The 19085-nt window shown below is 40.3% G+C and overlaps 1 protein-coding gene and 1 long non-coding RNA gene across 3 annotated transcripts; one reads left to right on the forward strand and one right to left on the reverse strand.

Annotated features, from left to right (window-relative positions):
• Positions 1-129: 129 nt before the first annotated feature.
• lhx1a (LIM homeobox 1a) lies at positions 130-8322 on the reverse strand. Of its 2 annotated transcripts, none has more exons than XM_043259553.1 (5): positions 7420-8322; positions 5910-6133; positions 5047-5291; positions 3079-3244; positions 130-2001 (listed from the first exon to the last, which is right to left on the reverse strand). In XM_043259553.1, the coding sequence occupies exons 1-5, from the start codon at positions 7587-7589 to the stop codon at positions 1622-1624; spliced, it is 1185 nt and encodes a 394-aa protein (XP_043115488.1). In that variant the 5' UTR covers positions 7590-8322; the 3' UTR covers positions 130-1621. The 2 variants fall into 2 exon arrangements, with proteins under 2 accessions (XP_043115488.1, XP_043115487.1); XM_043259552.1 differs by having other exon boundaries at positions 5047-5324; positions 7420-8319.
• A 126-nt stretch (positions 8323-8448) lies between these two features.
• LOC122359248 lies at positions 8449-15643 on the forward strand. The gene is made up of 2 exons (XR_006252694.1): positions 8449-8635; positions 12328-15643. It is a non-coding gene; the product is annotated as an uncharacterized LOC122359248 (long non-coding RNA).
• Positions 15644-19085: the final 3442 nt, after the last annotated feature.

Genomic DNA, 19085 nt, shown 5'->3' on the forward strand with positions numbered 1-19085 from the left:
GCCACACTCGGGAATATTGTTCAAAAGCCACATTTCTCAGAAACCAGCCTCTAAATACTTAAGCGAGCATCTCGAGACTCCAGAGATTTGATGCTCAGCTAGTCCAAGGAAAAGCACCTATCATCCGAATTTCATATTTTCTAATTTTATTAAAAACTCACAAATTTGTTCAACATGTTGTATTTATACAGTGAATGGTCTAATATGCACTGGAGGTCACGTAAGCTTAGGTTTATTAGAACAATAAAAGACATACCATGAGAATTTGATATTTAAAGAAAGTAGCAGCTGCTTGCTGCACATTTGACCATCAATTTCAATAGTTTGGATTTTCCTTTAAAGACACAAAAATAAAACTTGTAGGTCTAAGTATGTTATATTAACAATTTATGAATGTTTTTTTCAGCAAACTAAAAAATTAAGAAGTCAATACTTCTCATTGTTTTTTAAACACTTACACTTTGTTTCAACACGTTCTGCAGATAATGGTGCAAAGCACTTTTACAGTATTTGTGCTATGTTTTTATTTGGCAACTGTCTACTTGATTTTTTTTTTTTTCTTTTTTTTTTCCCAGGTTTTTTTGTAAACAACATTTTGTACAAACTAGCACAGTGAACCACAACCCCAGCAAACTTGTTTTCATCATACAATATAAATAAAATCAATACAAAAGTTTGGTTGGTTGCTTGGAACATTTTTTTCTGGATCAAGAGGTTCTAAATCATGGTTGATACTTTTAACTCCTGAATTAAATATATTACGTAAACAGTTGACTGTTCTATGTCCCTTTCAGACCCTTGTTAAAATAATTTTAGAAGGTAGACTTCATTTATCAACATTTCAAGTTCTCTTCCATTAAATAAAGGGTTCACCGTCCATACACATTTTAACACTTTGCCTTTTGAAGGCTAACTTCTTCAGATTTGGTGGAATTCTTGGGTAAAAAAAAAAGCCAAAACGAAACAAAACAAAAAAAACAGGATATGTCCAGAACGAGAAAATAAAAAGCTTTTTCTCCCTGGCCTTCAGAAACATATTTAGTGTCGAAAAGGTTGTTTAAGTGTCAGTATGGCAGAGCCTTGAAAGGCAAGGAGGTCTGAGGAGTTTTCAAATAAATAAATTAGTCTGACGGCTTAGATCTTTCCTGGAGTCAACATTGCAGGTTAGCGTTAGATCAGCCGCCTTGGGTGTTTCTCTGTAAAGCTGACAAGTCTTTGACGGTAGCTGACGCTGTTAATGTGTCGCAATCGCTGTTTTTTAACCGGTGGTACAAGCGGTGAGCTTCTGGAGGGACGCTGCTACTCTGGGCCTCATAGCTCAGTTCATACAGCGACCGGGGTCAACAGTATCAATTCTTTCTCTTCTTGAGTTCGGACTTAGGGTAAAGAAAGAAAGAAGGAAACGGAACATCAACACAACGAGTTCAAGAAGGTAAATGTCAATGCCCATGCTGCCCTCTGCTGCTCTCTCTGTGAGCTGTCCCACCGCATTTATGACATGGCAAAACGGGGGAAAGACAAAAATAAGAACCAGAATGTGCGGCCAGTGTCCCTGTTCCCACCCTCCCTCCTTCCTCTGTTTATTGTAATTTCTCTCTGCCGAAATGTCCGTTCACAGAAGCTACCAGACCGTGCCCTCGTTCATTTCTGACGGAGGGTGGGAGAGGTGGTTGCTGTATCCGCTGCCGTTGAGGGAGAGGGATGTAAAGGAGGGACTAGGTCCAAAAACATCTGAGGACATACTGTGCAGGGGTCCAGGTATCCCTGGCTCTGGGCTGGGTGAGTCTCCTGGGTGGTGAGACATGATGTCTGAAAAGCGCTGTACTTCACTGGACGGATGGTGGCCTGGGATGGGATGGTCCATGCCCCCTAGCGGGGTACCGGTGGGTCCTGACGATGGAACAAAAGGGAGATCTACAGGAGTCTGGGCCTGCGAAGATGGGGGGCCTTGGGGAAAAAAGTCGTAATTCCCTCCCGGACCATAGTACTCGCTTTGATAATCTGCAGATACACAAAGGATACAAGAATTGTGGTTTAGATTTAGAAGCAAAGAGCAGGAGAAAACTCCTTGTTTAAAAATTCATCGAATATGTAGTCTGTCGTTCTTTGGAACAAATCTCAATATGCCACATTAGTCACAGAACATGTTACTCTGAAATCACAAATGTAGCTGGGTGGGGAGAACAAAGCTTTGCTAATTACAGCGAGGAAGGCTTTGAACGGCTGAAAACTTATAAAACAAAGCTGTTATTGATATGATAGTGTGTATTTGTAACAATAACTGCCTTGTTTCATGCGTATGGACAAGAACCTGGCAGATTAGGAAAACATACGAAAAATGAGGTTTGTGTTTAATGTTAATTTTTGACAGTGAATTTCATACTGTGTTTTTTATTATTGCCACTTGTTTACACTTTGTCTGTAACATTGGGGTTTTAGTTGGATTAACAAAATTCACAAAAGGGAATTGTAAACTAATTTGAGACAAGGTTTTTGAAATCAACAGTTGTATCTCTGATAGGAACAATACAGATGTGTTTGTGTGTAAGTCCAAGTGTGACAACTAGCCCCGATCGTCCCGGTATCATGCATACTATATAATATATAATATAATATATGTATGTATAAAACTAGGCAAAATATAAAGCAAAACTAATCTAGTTTGAATAAAACGCACACAATCCTGGCGACACGTGTACAATGGCGGAACATAAACGCCATCGTAGATTCAAAAATAAAATAAATAGAAGGAACGGATAAACGGTCAAAGGTTTCAGTGAGCAACACAACAAACAACAATCAATTGTTTGACGATATCAAATCATTTAAGCATCAAACACACGGATAACATGAAAATTAGCCAGTAGCTAGTTTAATTTCCCACCGTTTGAAGCCCCTAAATGAAAAACAAATTGCATATTTGTAGACCATTTAACTATTTAAAACACAAACTAACAGACGAATAAAAAACAGGATGAAATTGTATGTGTTGTGTAACTCAACCAGCGCGCGAAGGAAAAACAAATACATGACAAATGTTTTAGACAGATAAGTCTATAATACGCCATTACAGCTTACCTCCGTAGTACGAAAACGGGCCGTTTGGAATTAATTCTCCAGGCTCGAGTCTGTCCACGAGCGTCCGCATTCTTCTCGGACTCCGGAAGAACGCGTGCCTCCTCGCGCCGAGCGCGCTCAGCTGTTTCATGCGCCGCTCTTTGGACCGCCGGTTCTGAAACCATACCTAGTGCACATGGACGAATAAAAATGGAAACCTATTAACTGATTGCCATTTTTTATTTACTTATTAATTAATTATTATTATTTTGCTAAAAATCGGTAACACTTATAATATATATAGAATAGTGTCAGAGTGATAGAGGAGCACGTCAGAGTAATTCATCACAACGGTAAAAACAATAATAGCGAGCATTGTGGGCTATGTGCAGCTTCACTAAATAATCACACAACAGCCTATTAATCTATTGCTAGTCTGTGCTTAGCTACACGGTAACTGCGAGGGGGAAAAGACAATTATTCCCTGACAAAAATAATAATTTAATATTTTTTATTTATAATAATAAAACCGTTTGGGTTTTTTTTATGATCTGCGCTGTTTAAATGGTTTTTAGAATTCTAGCACCCATTTAATGTTTCACACTCGTTTCTGCCATAATTTCACTAGTTCTCAGAGGGTCACCTAGTTTTATCTATTAGAAAATTGTAAGTGGACACAAACGCAAACACCTGGCACCATTTTGGACATTTAACGTATTCGATTGCACTTTTGTATTTTATTTCATTATTACGCACTGAAAAAAAATATTCCAGGGGACTTTACGCATTAAAACAAGTCAACCTTTCTGCAGCCTGACACTACGGCCTAATGTTTACGTGTCAAGTTTAGCATTTTTTATTGGTTCAGAGCAGTGTCTTCACAGTCTACTGAGGCAGGCCTGTGAAGTGACAGAATACATTCGTATTGTGCTGACAAGATTGCTCGTAATTATCGTCACTGTTAGAGAGTCGGTTCTAACCTCACTTTAATGATCTTTTAACCCTCCATTTACTCCGACTGAGGGGGCAGCAGCAGGGACTTCAAATCTCTAATTAATACTTAATAGGAGGGTGGTTACCGATATATTAACCGGCTCTATGCAGTTATTATTTCGTAATCTATATATCCACCCTTGAATTCCTTTTGCTAATTATAGTTTACTCTGACGGTCTTAAATATCCAACCTCGCCACTCTATTAATCTCAACCCCTTCCCTGCACTTGATCTTACGTTCAGTCTCGTTTTAAGGCTTTATCCCCCACAGCACCAATCCATTAGGACGCTTTTACGATGATGATGCTTTATCTGTGTTCTTATCGGATCTCTCACGCCGAAAAAATGACCAAGACGAGGCTCTTTAAAACGCTGCTGACAAATCCCATATAGCGTGCGTAAATGAGGACGAGCATTCCGCGCGCGCTGGCTGGACTCTCATTGTTCCGCGGTTCGCTCGACAAAAAAAGCAAGGATCGATTCTCAATTTCTCACTGAAAACCACCTAGTATGAGGTACTTTGACAGACACAGGGACAGATTTCTGCGTTTCCACTTGACTGAGAACCGTCACAGCATGTCTAAATGTGGTCGCAAAACGTGATGGCGCTGCATTGCCAAGACTCCCATCGTTCTCACCAGCCTGATGCCAGCTGGCGTGCCTCTCCATCTCTTGAGTCAAGTATAAAAAGGCTAACCATATAAATGTTACTTCCAAATATTTACAGGTGCCAGCAAAGAAGTGTCCTCATTTCTATTCAAATCGTCTTGCCTCAAGGATTGGAAAGGAGACACACAGTGAAGGCGCGCGCGTGCTTTCATCCAGGAAGGGAAAATTGTACCACAAGACGTCTTGAGAATAACACGCTACATAAATGATGGTCGTAGGCCTATATCATTGTTTTTTTTTTTTTGTCCTCACAATTACTAGGAGCAAACGTAGCAATTATAAGCTGCCGGTTGGTGTAATACTGAAATTGATTTTTTTAGGTTTACCTGAATAACTCGCATGTTGAGCCCCGTTTCCTGCGCCAGTTGCTCCCTGATGTGTCTTGTTGGTTTGGGGGTCGCCGCGAACGCCGCTTTCAGCGTCTCCAGTTGCTTTGCTTTAATGGTGGTACGCGGTCCTCTCCGTTTGCCTCCGAGGTTCTGGTCGTCGTTTTCATTGTTACCCGTTTCTTTGTCCGACAAGTTCGCGATTTCCCCGTCCTTGACGTCGTCCTGTAGCTGGTCTTGCGAATCTGGCGATAAACTAGGATCACTGCAAGCTGTGACTGAACGGGGGAGGAAGGGGCCGTCGGAAACAGGGGGTCGAAATAAAAACCTCAGAATTAGACATAGGGAGCAGGTAAGCGTTGAACACTAAACAATGGAACGCAAAAGAAACAAATGAACGCAACGAAAAAAAAAAAATAAAAGGAAAGAAACAGAAGATTTAGTAAAATAAAAGAAACGAATAAACAAAGGAAGGCCAGAGAAACTCTGGTGTTTAGAGATGAAAGAAATGTCCACGATGCACTGGTCTACAGCAGCCAAAAAGATTAGAAAACAAAGTGGCTAGAAACAGGCCACGAAATGAATGCATCAAAATCTATATTTCATTTAACGTGAAAACTGGAATAAAAATCAAATGCTTTTTAAAATATATTACGCATGACACCAACGTTTTAGTGAGACGTTAGCTATATTTAATAAAGGGCTTCAAGACAGTCCAGTGTATATATTCCACAAACATTTTTTTTTTAAATCAAAAGACACCTTATTAATATAAAGTATTGGGTATGTGAAGTAACACTGATAAAGCGAGATAACATTTTCCCCGGCTTTCACAACACTGAGAGCATTCTCATTTCACTCACCTGAAAGGAGATTGGTGTCTTTTCCGTTCGTGTTGCTTAAATAATCGTCTTTACAGACAAATTTATTTTCGTCTATGATGTACAATTCCTCCCCCGTGGACAGCTGCTTGTTACACATCATGCATGTGAAGCAGTTCAGATGAAACACTTTGCTCCGTGCCCTCCGGACCAAGTCGTTCGGCGAGATCCCCTGAGCACAGCCCGCGCATTTTGTTCCAAAGCGCCTGCAAATGAACAGAGCAAGAAAAAAAAAGGTCACTACGACACAATAAAACAGTAGATCAAATATAAAAAAATCAGTTATCATCAACCGAGGCCGAGGTGATGGAATAGCATCGTTTACACACGAGTGTATATAAAATCACTGTCCGTAAATGTTTAATATTATCAGTTATTTGGGAAAAAATATCCATCAAAATTATTATTTGTTCAGTTGTTATTATTTATGCACTGCTGGCGCAAATTAAAACACTCTCTATTGCGGAAACAAATTTGTAAGTCTATTATAATTTGAATTTATTTAGCACGTATTTTAATGTGCATTAAAGCATAATTAATAATCGCTCCTAACAAAAGCGCGTGCGCGTTCTTCCAACGCAAACCCCATCGCAGTAAACACTCACCGCGTAATTGTGACCAATAATGTGTATTGTGGTTCTCCGCACAGATTGTTGATTCTGAGTCTGTGATTGCATTGTCTGAAGGTTTCCAGCTCAAAGTCGTTTATTATTCAAATCCACTTATCACATCTTAACTCGAAGCGCCGCAAACACACGCGGGGCCGCGCAGACAGCCTGCCACTGGGCCGCGTTACACTTTCAACTACCCTGGCAAAGCATTGATCCCCGCGGCTTCCCTGGCTGCCATTCGCTGTAAACAAAGTGCGATTTCCTTCAAAACCCTCGCTGCGGACGAGTACACAGACTATTAGTGTATCTGCTCGTCGTTTTGCGTAACAATTCAAATTAACAAGCATTTAATTAACGGGCGTCCTAATCAAAGAATCAAACAAGTCGGTCGTGTTGACAGTGCTTAGGATCACACTTCATGTTGGTGTGAATGCGATTGCTAAATTCTAATGAAATCATGCAAAATCGGATACGCGCACGCAATGCGTAAAGCTTTAACGGGATTTTGAATTTAAGTTTAATAAAAGAAAATCCACTGCATTTCCGTGGCAATGCAAACACGTTCGGGTGACTGAGAAATAGTGGATTTATTATATTGGAGGCATGTTTGTTGTTTTAAGCTATTTGCCTGAAATCTCTTTTAAATAAACATATAATTGTAACTTTTTTCCATATTGGCTATAACCTATAAATAGTAAATAATAATTCTTTAACAACCATTTTATTGCTTTTACCAAATTATACCAGTGTCTCCGAAGCGCGCGTGTGTTAAATAAACTGTTATTTTTCCCAAATATCACGGTAATGCATCCATATCAGAAAACTACATGTAAAAAAAAAACGTGTATGCATAATGGGTCGAACTCTCGCGAGGAACTTACCTAAAGAAGTCGTTTTTGCAATACAGTTTTCCTTCTCGAGAGAAGCATTTCTCTGTTAGGTTACATTTGCACTCGCAGCATTGTACGCACTTGATGTGCCATGCTCTGTCCAGAACATTAAGGAGAAACCTGTCCAATATAGGCCTCTCGCAGCCCGCACAGTGGACCATTGTCTTTGGATGCGCTCCCACAGTTACTGCCGTGGTGTCCACAACCTGAGAGTCTGCTCCTCTTTTCTCTCTTCCCAAAGAGAGAAGGCAAAGGGTTGCAATGATGAAGGACGCTCCAAGTCAGTCTTTGCGAACGGGTTCGAAAGGAAAAGATCAAAAAAAGTTTTAATTATATTCACCACTTCTGTGTGTTCGGACGGACCTGTAGCGGTCCAAAATCAGGACGATGAAAGAGGGTCTTCTCATGAGGTAGCGCTTCAGTTGTCAGTCATCATTTCTCATCCTCTTCCTCGCCAAATTTTGAGATGCATAAATGAAGCCAGCATAGAGAAATCTTTCAAAGCACCAACTGCTCGTTGGCTACAAAGACGAGGACATCGTTGCGGAGAAAGCACGTCGCCGTTGTCAACAACGAGGTGAAGCGTCGGAGATGGCGTGCATTAAAGTCTTTCATAAACAAGCGTCTAACGCAACCGGTCTCGGACGGAACTAGCACGCGAGCCCAGAGACACTGGAGCGCACTTTACCATGTCCACGTATCCACTGTTTTTTTTTTTACGTCCTTCCGAAAGATGCAACGGCCAAACGCTTCGAAAAGTGCGTGTCCCTCTGTAACGCGCGCTGTTTCCTCGGTAAGACGGAAGAGGTGAAAGATGCTAGTGTGAACAGAATGCGCGTGACATCTCGTTGCAGGACCGATGACGATCCCCGAACAGCCTCCGGTGTTCTGCATGTTCCTGAAAGCACACGAGCCAGCCTTATTCACAGCCTCCTGACGTCACTCGGGTCCGAGGCCAATCAGCGGCTTTCCGTTCAAGTAACCATTAGCTATCCCCTCACCGCTTTACCGGCACACTCTGCGCTATTTATAGGGAACAGAAGACACCAATTGTCAAAAATCCCAGAAACTGTCATATCTTAGTTAATGCGGAGAGTCAGAAAACAGACCTTGCTGTTCGCAAGTCTTTTTCGAAAGTCATTTTTCGTCCTTTTCCAATATTCGTCCGTTCCGGCGGAACCGAGGAACGAGAGAGGAATTTGATGAGGTACATATCTGATCATTTAAGCATTTGTTTATGTATATATGTAGATAATGTGTCGGTGCTTCGAGATGCGCCGTGCTGTGGAAACCGCTGTGCTGTGGCTGCGTTTATTTCTTAAAAAGCCTAAAGATGCTCAGTCTGAAATATGCATTGCTACGTTTTTCTTTATTATTTTATAAATCGAATAGCAACGCAAGCATGATGTGATTTTTCTTTCCTTCTTCTTCGTCGTCGTAGTCTTCTTCTCCTTCTCGTTTTTTTTTTTTAAATCGTGTCTGAAATGCAGGCTAACTATCTAGACAACTTGCAGAAGAAACCTCCCTGAAGGTTTCCCGAAAATAAAATAATGTCTTTTCTTTTATAAGATCATACGTTTGCACGTCCATGGCGAGAACTTTAACCGTCCATTTCTTCTTCGCTTCTTAATTTAAAACCATAATATTTCCCGCTAGCCTAGAGCAAGAAACAACAATACAATTTTTACGCAGCTTTAAAAAAATAACCTTTTAATAGCCTAGCTATTCTTTACGTTTAATTTAATAAATTTACGCAGACAATTTGTGTGACCGTTTAAAGCACGACACTCAATCAACGAAAAGACACTTAAGAACTACATCCTCCTTTGGTCCTTTGTTAAACGAGAGAAAGTGAAAGACAAGAGGGCTCTAAACTTTACAGGATGTTAGATCACCTCAGCAGCCTCTAATGGCCCAAACACCTTGTGGTGTTTAGTTAGATCTGTTAAGTCCGTTCTTCTGATTTTAAGCAATATACATCGTGTTCTCTAAGCATATTTGACTAATGGTTATATTTCATTGAAAATAAATATTAGGGTAGGGCTACTGTATTTAGAGCAAATTTAGATTGTATGGGTTTGCTTACTTGTACAGATGAACGATTTCGATAACTCTTTCAACCTCCATAATCATTTAGCTTATTGTTTTACAATAACATAAAATGTTCAGTGTGTGATAATTATTGTAATTATTGCATTACTATTTTTTGTACCAGAATTATTTACTAATATAAAATGTTTTACATTTTTTGAAGTAACTTAATTTGAATTGTTCACAGCTAATATATATATATATATATATATATATATATATATATATATATATATATATATATATATATATATATATATATATATATATATATATGTATGTGTGTGTGTGTGTGTGTGTGTGTGTGTGTGTATATCATTGTAGTGATTCGATAATATTAAAGGGACACGTACCGAATCCTAATATCATCTCAAACCTCTTGAACCTCTGCCTTCATGTGTGACACTGACACCATTCACGACCATAAACTGACTCGGTCATTCCAAACGCACACACACACACACACACACACACACACACGCACACACACACGCCCCTCAGCCTCACAATCTCAGCTATTTACATTCTGTCAGCGTATATTGTGCAAACGTTCCAGTCTGGAATCTGGAATCAATACCACGCAACTTTGTGCATATGGGCCACTTCTCATGTAAAACGGCGTAGTGGGGCCGGTCCACGCCATGGCAGCAAAGGGCCTTACACAACACACAGAAACAGCTGCCGATGATCGTCTGGGGAGCGCTCCTCTTTGACTGTGGGACCCTTGGATGACATGTGTTGTTTCACGAAGAATAACAGATAAAAGATGAACACACTCCATCTTTTGCAGTCGCCTATGCGACCACCACCCCTCCTCTGTCTCTTCTTTGAACTGCTAGTCTTTTCTTCCAGTTTTTAGGGCATGCAAATCCACCAGACGTTTCGACTCGCAGCAATAGTGAGTTAAATATAAAGAGAAACGTTAAAAAAGCGAATTTTTTTAACCACATTATTAGAAGCCACATTTTTATTGCTGCATAATAATAGCAATAGCAATAATAATTTTCTCAGACTGATTATCATGTTAACAGTTAAACACTATTTACAAATAGTTTCAAATAGCTCCAAAAATATTATTTTTTTGTAGCATATCTTTTGAATAACCTAGAAGTGACCGCCGTTCGTTTATGATATATGAACAATCCTATACGCAAGTTATACGAAAGCAATCTGATGTAGAATATAATAGAATAGATCTTCCGAAACAACGTAAACTGCGAGGGAAGTTTCATTAATATTCAACCTAGATAAATGCGCATTATTACAAATTTCGTTTTGAAAGCCATTTCGCTAACAGACTGGTGTTTGAGGTGCTGACTCAATCGTGATGGGAATAAAGCTTTCAATTAGTGGCATCGTCAGGTGGACGAGTGACCGAATGGAAAAAACGGCGAGTCTGGAGATGGGGCAGTGCTAGAGGGAGCTATCGATCGAAAAATTCTCACCGCTGGGAGACCAAACGCCAGTCAAACCAGCCTCGCAGCATTACGCATGCTCTTAGCGCGGGGTCGTTTACGAATAAGTTAAACATAAAGCGAGCGAGCGAATCAAGCCGTCCCTGTTGTTTGACTGCTTTAGAGACGATGGTGAAAATTCTGCCAAATATAAATACGAATCTCGGATGCATAATCAAATGATTCATTTGCAATTTGTTAAAAGGCGAAACGTCTTGACAAGTCAGGATAAAAGCATTTAGGGAAATAAGTGCACAGCCTGTAATGCAGTGCAGGCGAAGTAAAGAACTATATCTAATAATAAAAATGAAATAATAATAAAAACAATTAACGCGCCGTAGCCTTCGGATATCATCTTAAATTTGACTAATGTTAATTTGACTAATCGTTTTTAAAACGTTAGCACTTTTTGAATTTTCGTTTCGTTTGTTTAGGCTAGATAGACGCTAAATGATTCGTTTTAAAATTGGACTGCAAACAGAAAACGTAACGAAGCGTCGATGAAAAAGTCATCTTGAAGCAAATGCTTTGTTTTAATATTAAGAGAGCGTGTGTTTTAGTGTATTATTTGGCATGTAGTCAGCCTATATACGATGCATTAACTGAGCTGGTGTGATCAGAGCAGTGTGTGATCGCCGGCCGTACAGACACGCTGTGACTCCGGTAATAAAGTGAGAAATATTACCCCTTGCTCGGGCTTTGATCAGCTGGTGCACCGGGACCGCCAGGAGCCCGAGTAAAGGGGGGCACTCTGCCTCGGGGCCCTTTCCATATCGCTCTGCACCGCTGCCTGTTTGTTTACCTGTTTTATTCATGATACGTGGAATGAGTGTTACTAACATGCTACGTTGTAAAAGAAAATAATAATAATAAAAATAAAAGGTTAGCGACAAAGGCAAGATATAGCCTAGAACGGATGTGCAGATATTTGCATTATGATATTACGTATACTCGATAATAATATGATGGTATAGTAAAATAATAAAATATGACTGTATAGGCTATAACCTATTATGTATGCAAATTTTATTTATTATCGAAATGTTTATCATTCTTTTTGTCGAGATCAGTTTCTTATTATTTTCTTTCTAAAACCATCCCTACTTTTTAACTCTTGCAATTGCTTTATTTAAATAATGTTAAACAGTTTAGAAAAAAGGCCAAACAGTGTCAAACATATCATAAGGCTTGACATGGCGAGCATACTGAATCACACCCCCACCGTGTGGTGGAGGCGCGCGCGCGCGCGAGGACGCGCGGGGAGGGTGGGTGGACGGGTGTAGGCAATTTAAATATGACTGCAATGAAGCATGTGTCTTGCTTTTCTTTCAAGAGAATGTCTTTATTTTCGCAGTGTGGACAATAGGCGTGTGGCGCTCCAGGACCGCGTCGTGCCAATCTTTTCGGCTCTGCGGTGCAGCGAGGTGATGTGCAGCGACCAAACCCGGGCCCACAGCATGTCCAAACCGATTAGGGGTCAGGGACGACTGAAGCAAGACCTCTGCAATTATAGTCCTTACAGCGGTTCCCAACCAAAAACATCACCTCTAAATCCCAGGCCAGCTCCAATCTGAAACAGCCGAGTTATGGGTAAATAAAGTGTTCGGGAATAATCGGGCTATCAAACGTATCAGTATCGAATGAAATATCAAATTAAACGCTTCCGCGAGCGTTAAAAGCGAACATAATCCAGCAGCTTCGATATTGACCAACAACTCAACATAAACATTTTTTCTCGACTTTCCAACTCTGCGGAAGACTGGCAAGAGAAATTCGATTGAGGTTATAGATCTCGTCGTCCCATCACTGGAACAGCTGTTATTTCTCCCCTAAACCCGATAATCAAACACAGACACGGCGATCGCTTAGGCCTCGCATCCCGGACCAAGGATTAACAGTCGTTTAGACTCAATTTTAGACTACTAAATAAGAATAAGCGTTCGTTTCTAAAATTGCTTGCACGAATTTGATTAGGTTATTAATGGATCGGATGAATTTGGCACAATAAGTCTTAACAATTAGGTCGCATTTGGGACGACTTAAATTTATCTACTTAGGAAAGCGCGATGATGACTCACCCCCACGTTCCCGACGCAGGTAAACACCACCCCAAAAAACCATAAGAAAATCTATCCCATTATCTCATTAGCCACAGCCAACCAAAGAGCGGTGACAAGAAATTATTATATTATTCCCCGCTGGGCCCGAATGGAAACGAGCAGTCTTTGAGAGTGGTCGCTCTAGTTTAGATTAATGGTTCCCAGCGCTTATTCTGCGGTGCGGGTGAAAGGGCCAGGATCACTAATGATTATAATATAATGTGTGGTGATAACCACTCCCTTTGAGATATTATCGCGCAGTGGGCAATGCTCAGGGGACGGGCTGCGGGGCTGAAAATCAGCAGATAGCTACTAAACAGGAGCAGATTTCTGCACTGAAGCTCCAAGAGCATGCACGAGTACAGTTCTGTCTGCTGCTGATATCAACAGCCGGGGGCTGAATTAAAACATTGTGTATTTTTTTTTCTTCTGTGAGCCCAGAATGACTTTTTTCCGTTTAAAAAAAAAAAGCCAAGGACTAATGTTCGGATAGCTTTCATTAAACACCGACTACAAATGATGAACTTGGGGGAACATAATTGTCTGAGCGTTGCTTCCATCTCATTATTGCACAATAAACGAGGTTGGCTCCTTACAATCTCCAAAAATAATCTTAACCAACATGTTTTTTTTTTTTTTTTTACAAACAAGACTGCTTGTTTTTGTAGAACCGGTGCATCGCAATAAATCTGTCAGGCCCAAAGACGTTGACTTACAACCCGAGCTATCCTCAAAATAATAGCGCAAAGAAAAGCGGCATCTCCGAAGCGCTTAAACGTCCCTCAGTTGAATAAAAAAAATAACCAACATGGATTAATAGCGTATTAATAGCCGTTTTGCCTTTGATAAACTGTGAAAGCAAGAAGAAAGATCCGTTTAAACTGAACACATTAGATTTAGATATGTGATCTGAAGCGCTCGTTTATCTGCGTAATAGACCGAGGAAACGTGCGGAAGAAACTTCATTAGTACGACTAGCAGAAAATATAACAATCCAATTAAAACGCACACAATAAGCCCACCTATGGTCTTTAAATGGACAAAAATGTAAACGGTGTTAATCGATGTAATCCAAGTTCAGAAACCAAAAAATACGAACGGACCGGACACATCCCTTCTCATGGCGATCGACTGCCGTGGATCAATAATAAAGCTGCCTGACTAACTTCTCCGAGAGTCTGCAGCGAACACGGGAAAAGGGGGGTGATCCTAAAGGACCACGGGAGACAAGGCCCCGGCAATCCCTCCTCATTCATCTTCATTGCCTTTGTGTGCACAAAAAGCAAGCCCTGCATAAGGTAAAGCCACCATCAAAGCCATGGCTTTATTTTATATCCTATAGATCAGGAGGGAGACAAAGCTTTATTTTCGCCAGGAGAGAGATATTTTACCTCCGCCGTACGGTTTTATGTTGGAGAGGTGTCAGACAGACGAAATGAATGGCTAATGCATAGGCAAAACGCACTCACCCCAGCATGCCTCACGTCAGCAGGCGCTGTCGGGATTTAGGGCCTGTGAAAGCCGAGCGCGAGACTGAGCGCGAGCGTATAAATACGTGATGTTCTCGACTAGTCCAGATACACGCGCCTACAGTGCCATTTTTAAATCTATACGACCGGCGATAGTTATAGTAATAGTTAAGGAGATTTATAAAGGGATTCCTCGCCATACCCCGAATCTCCTCACTGTTAGTCATTACCACCGCGGCAATCCTGGTCTGATGAAAACGCTATAAATAGCAGGACAAATACAAACAGAAAAGCATTCTTTTGATACGCGGAAACAGACTTTGGAGCGCGCGCGATGCGCGTGTGTTTTACGTGCACGTGATGCTGAATTTTGTTGGCGCGCGTATGATCCGCAGTTTTGGCGTACATATGATAAGTCCATTTTTGCGTGCAAATAATACGACAAATCGAAACTATTGATGTGCATTTTCACGAGATCCGGTGGTTTTAAGTATAAATGTAAGATAGTAATTTATGGTTGGTACTTGAATATGAACAATAAGCACACTTTTGAGTTTGCTTGAGGATGCTTGGTCTCATGGGGGTGTGAATAAATGATGATAATTGAATTGATTAAACATTGATAATTATGTCATTTTGCGCCAAACTCTTATCCTACTTGGGACCTTCTCGGAATCATGTAGCCTATTCAGTTCGTTATACGGGCAACATTTTATTTGAATGGGATAATTTATTTCAGGGAGTGGTTTATATGCATGGGCTGTGGCTATCTCAGTCATAAACATTGAGAATGTAAGCGTATACGGCATCATTTCTGCGTCCATTTATTTATGTTCTGTCAGGTATCAGGTCAAAGCTTTTTAGCAAATTTCTAACATGTTCTATTCATCTTGGATTTTACACTTCATAAAACAAACCAGCACCGTGCACCGATAAAGAAAACGATCGTTAGACGATTGGCCTCTCAAAACCAAGACTTTCAAAACCGTTCTTATTTGAAAGGGACAAAAGTTGAAGTGAACTGCTCACACAGAGAGCGAAAAAAAAAAAATACATGCTGCACTGAAAAGAAAATATTCTCATTTTCGGCAGACAACAAAAGCCCAGAAACTGGTTAGAATGCCGAATGCCAGACAAACCCATTTTTGCTGCGGGCCCTCCTGTTGTTCCAGGGCCATTAGTTGAATGAGGTGCTGCTCCACTGTACTCCAGCAGTTCCTCACTGTACGTTTTGGTGAGATATCTCGGCTGCTTTACTCACAGACTACAGACTTTCATATTCCTCCTGCTGTGTCTGGAGAGCTGAAACAGAGGGTGGGCATGCAAATAGTTTTCTCTGTACGGTGAGCTCAGATGAGACCGTTACCTTGTTTGGAGCTGTTTTTCTTTTCTTGTGTGTTTGTGCCTGAGCGGGCCATCAGGTAGGCATGGTGGGAGGCAGGGTTGTAGGAACGGGGGGGGGATGGGTTGAAAAGGTGAATAGGTCACGACCTCTGGGTGTTTTATGAGAGACTGAGACTGATTTGTCTTCAGCAGAGCATGCTGTTGGCATCTTCACACCCTTGAGTTGCTGGCTGGCAGGGCAGGACGGGATGGGGGGTTGCTGGCTGTAAATTAGCACACTGGCATAGTGACAGGCAGTCAGGGCCATGGGAATGGCACCCACCTTGACCTGTTTGCGGGTCTGCCGGGTCCAGATGGCAGGGACCGCTGGAGCAGACCTTAGTTTGAAAATACCATCTAAAAGAGCACGCACCCTTAAGGCATCCTAATCACACTGTGTCTGAACAGACTGCAGTGTAACTCTCCCCGCTGATGAAGCTGTATCTAAATTTCATCTATACATAACTTGATAAATAGGCTTCACATAAATTACAAATTACATTCTTCTGGGAAAATAATAAAAGCAAATATATATATATATATATATATATATATATATATATATATATATATATATATATATATACATACAAGCATTATATAATGTCAAATAGAATGATATTCAAATATAGCAAAATTGTATACACATGCCATTTTTTAAACAAAACAAGCGAAATCATAAAAACGTACAAAATGTTATTTATTTAGTTAGTACTGTCGTCAACAATATATTTTATGTAAAAGATGTTCAAACGTTGCCCACAAGACAAAATATTGGCTAAATTCATAAAAATGACCCCATTCAACAGTTTACATTTTTTGTGATGTTTGTCCCTTGTTTCTGAACTGTTAAACAGCTGACTGTTTTCTGAAAAATCCCACATATTTTATGGAATCCACTTTTTCCTCTGAATTTAAGGTACTATAAAACTATAACTGCTTAGCTCAGCATTTCACCATTTGCCTTCTAGAGATCTATGCATCAGGCATCAGACCCTCACAGTATATGGTATCTTATTGACTGCTCTCGTGGTGTGAAAGATCCCAGCTCTTTAATATGTATTCCCTGCTTTCTCCTCAGGCTGTGGGTGGGAATTAATACTCAAATGCTGCTGGAAGCCAGGCCCCCTTACAAATCATGTAATTCCTTTTACTGGAAGACAAACATGGCCTAGATCTAATCAGGCCTGCAGGAATCCCCTATCAGAGCATCACAGGTTCAGCATCTCTCACGCTTCCCGACCGGCCTCACGAAATGCCGATTAGGCCAACCAGCAAGTGTATGCATTAGACTGAACATAAATCTCACCTACACACTCCATTTCTAGATAACTATATATCTGTTAAAGATAGATAGACAGACGGGTGCAGAGCTTTAAGGGACGTTGCAACAAAAGGGAAAGGCTCAATGAATCAAGCTCTGTCCAACACACTGGGGCACAAATCAGTTGTGGCTACCTTTTAGTGCAACATATGAATTACGTGCATAAAAATACATCTGTGTTTGAATGAACTGTGCTTGTTTAATCAGCTATATAATCTATTTAATAAGCTTTTGATCTTGAATATCTTTTGTTTATCATCCAACATCCAAGAATTACATTTGAACTTATAAATTATATTTAAAAAAATCTGTAAATATACTGGATTTATTCTCCTGGTTGTTTTCACTATAATAGAAGTAATACGTAGACTATCAGGAATTACAGTAGCGTTTCCTAGACCAGCTGGAACCCTGTTGCAGTCAGACAGATTTTTAGAGGGGAAAAAATAATTGCCATATTGACAACATGCTGTTTAAAAGTGAATTTATGTTTTCGTAATTGTTCTGTAAAGTAGTGTTTCATATTTAGTGGAAAAGAAAAGAAAAGCGAAATCCGACTGGACGAGACTTAATAACAATATTAAATTAAATAACGAATGTTAAGTTATTATTAGTTTTTTAGCAAGTTGACTACAAATAAATGTATATTTTGTGTTATTCTATTTTCAAACCAAATAAACTTTTCTAAATACCTTTTTCCAGTTTGATGTTTTATCTGATTTGAAGACTCTGTAGCTGTCCTACGTTAGCAAGCGCTTCAATGTTCCACTCTTGTCCATGAACGGGAACAGATTGAGGACTGGGTGTGGCATTCTGTGCTGTCAGAGAGTCCAGACCTGGGAAAGAACATCAAGATACACACTGAAAGATTGATTGATTGATTGCCAACAGAATGCCCTGGAACTACCTTTAGCACAAGATAATGTAATTGAGCTAGCTTCACTGCGATGAGCGAGCCAGACAAATACCACTCTCCTGTAGCATCGCACAGACAAAAGCCCGCTTGATGGGATATTTCTTTTCATTGGTCATGTTCACAATGGGATGAAGTGGTCTTCCCGAGTCCCACAGGTGTGCTGTATGGTCCTGTCTGTTTGTCAGCCTAGAGAGAAGTCCCATGCTATTCACCTGAGCCCAATCCTCTGTGTAAAAGCTGATTGTGGCGGTGTTATCGACTTCTTCTTGTAATTCTCTGCTGAAAAAAAGGGAAGTGGAAAGTTTTATCTCTGTGCGGCAGCAGTAGGGAGGGGTGAGAGTTCACTCTCTGTAAGCTTGAGACACTGAAAATATTAACGCCGGGACAGCTTTGCACACACAGAAAAGCCCCCATAGACCTTCACTGCTCTGAGTAAGAGACGGAGAGCAGAATTAACGCGGCACAAAAAAACATGTGAGCACCAATCTGATATTGTACAGTGTTTCCAAGATTTTCTCCATTTAAACGGCTTATATACTTCTCCTTGGATCTTCCATGGATCAGCGAAAGAAATGGATTTGACTGTAAATAAACAGTGTGAGCGGATTGACTTGCATGGTTTTAATGATTACCAGAGAGCTGGCAAAATATTACGGTAGAATTGCACAATGTAAAGAGAGAAAAATATGTGTGGATTTATGGTGCTGCACACAGATGCTGTTACATACCAAAACCTGGACAAAATGGTGCATCCACATGCTTTTAAGTTTCAATTTTAAATTACTTGGCTTTGAAAATTTCAATAAATAAAATATTTTTCACAAATAATTGATTTTAGTGTGTTTTTTTTCCCCACCGTGTTTTGAAATCGTACTCAAAGGTTTAAAATGGAAATTTGTGTTTAGACATGCACACACACAA

The sequence above is a fragment of the Puntigrus tetrazona genome, chromosome 15, assembly GCF_018831695.1.
Source record: "Puntigrus tetrazona isolate hp1 chromosome 15, ASM1883169v1, whole genome shotgun sequence".
Classification (NCBI taxonomy): Eukaryota; Metazoa; Chordata; class Actinopteri; order Cypriniformes; family Cyprinidae; genus Puntigrus; species Puntigrus tetrazona.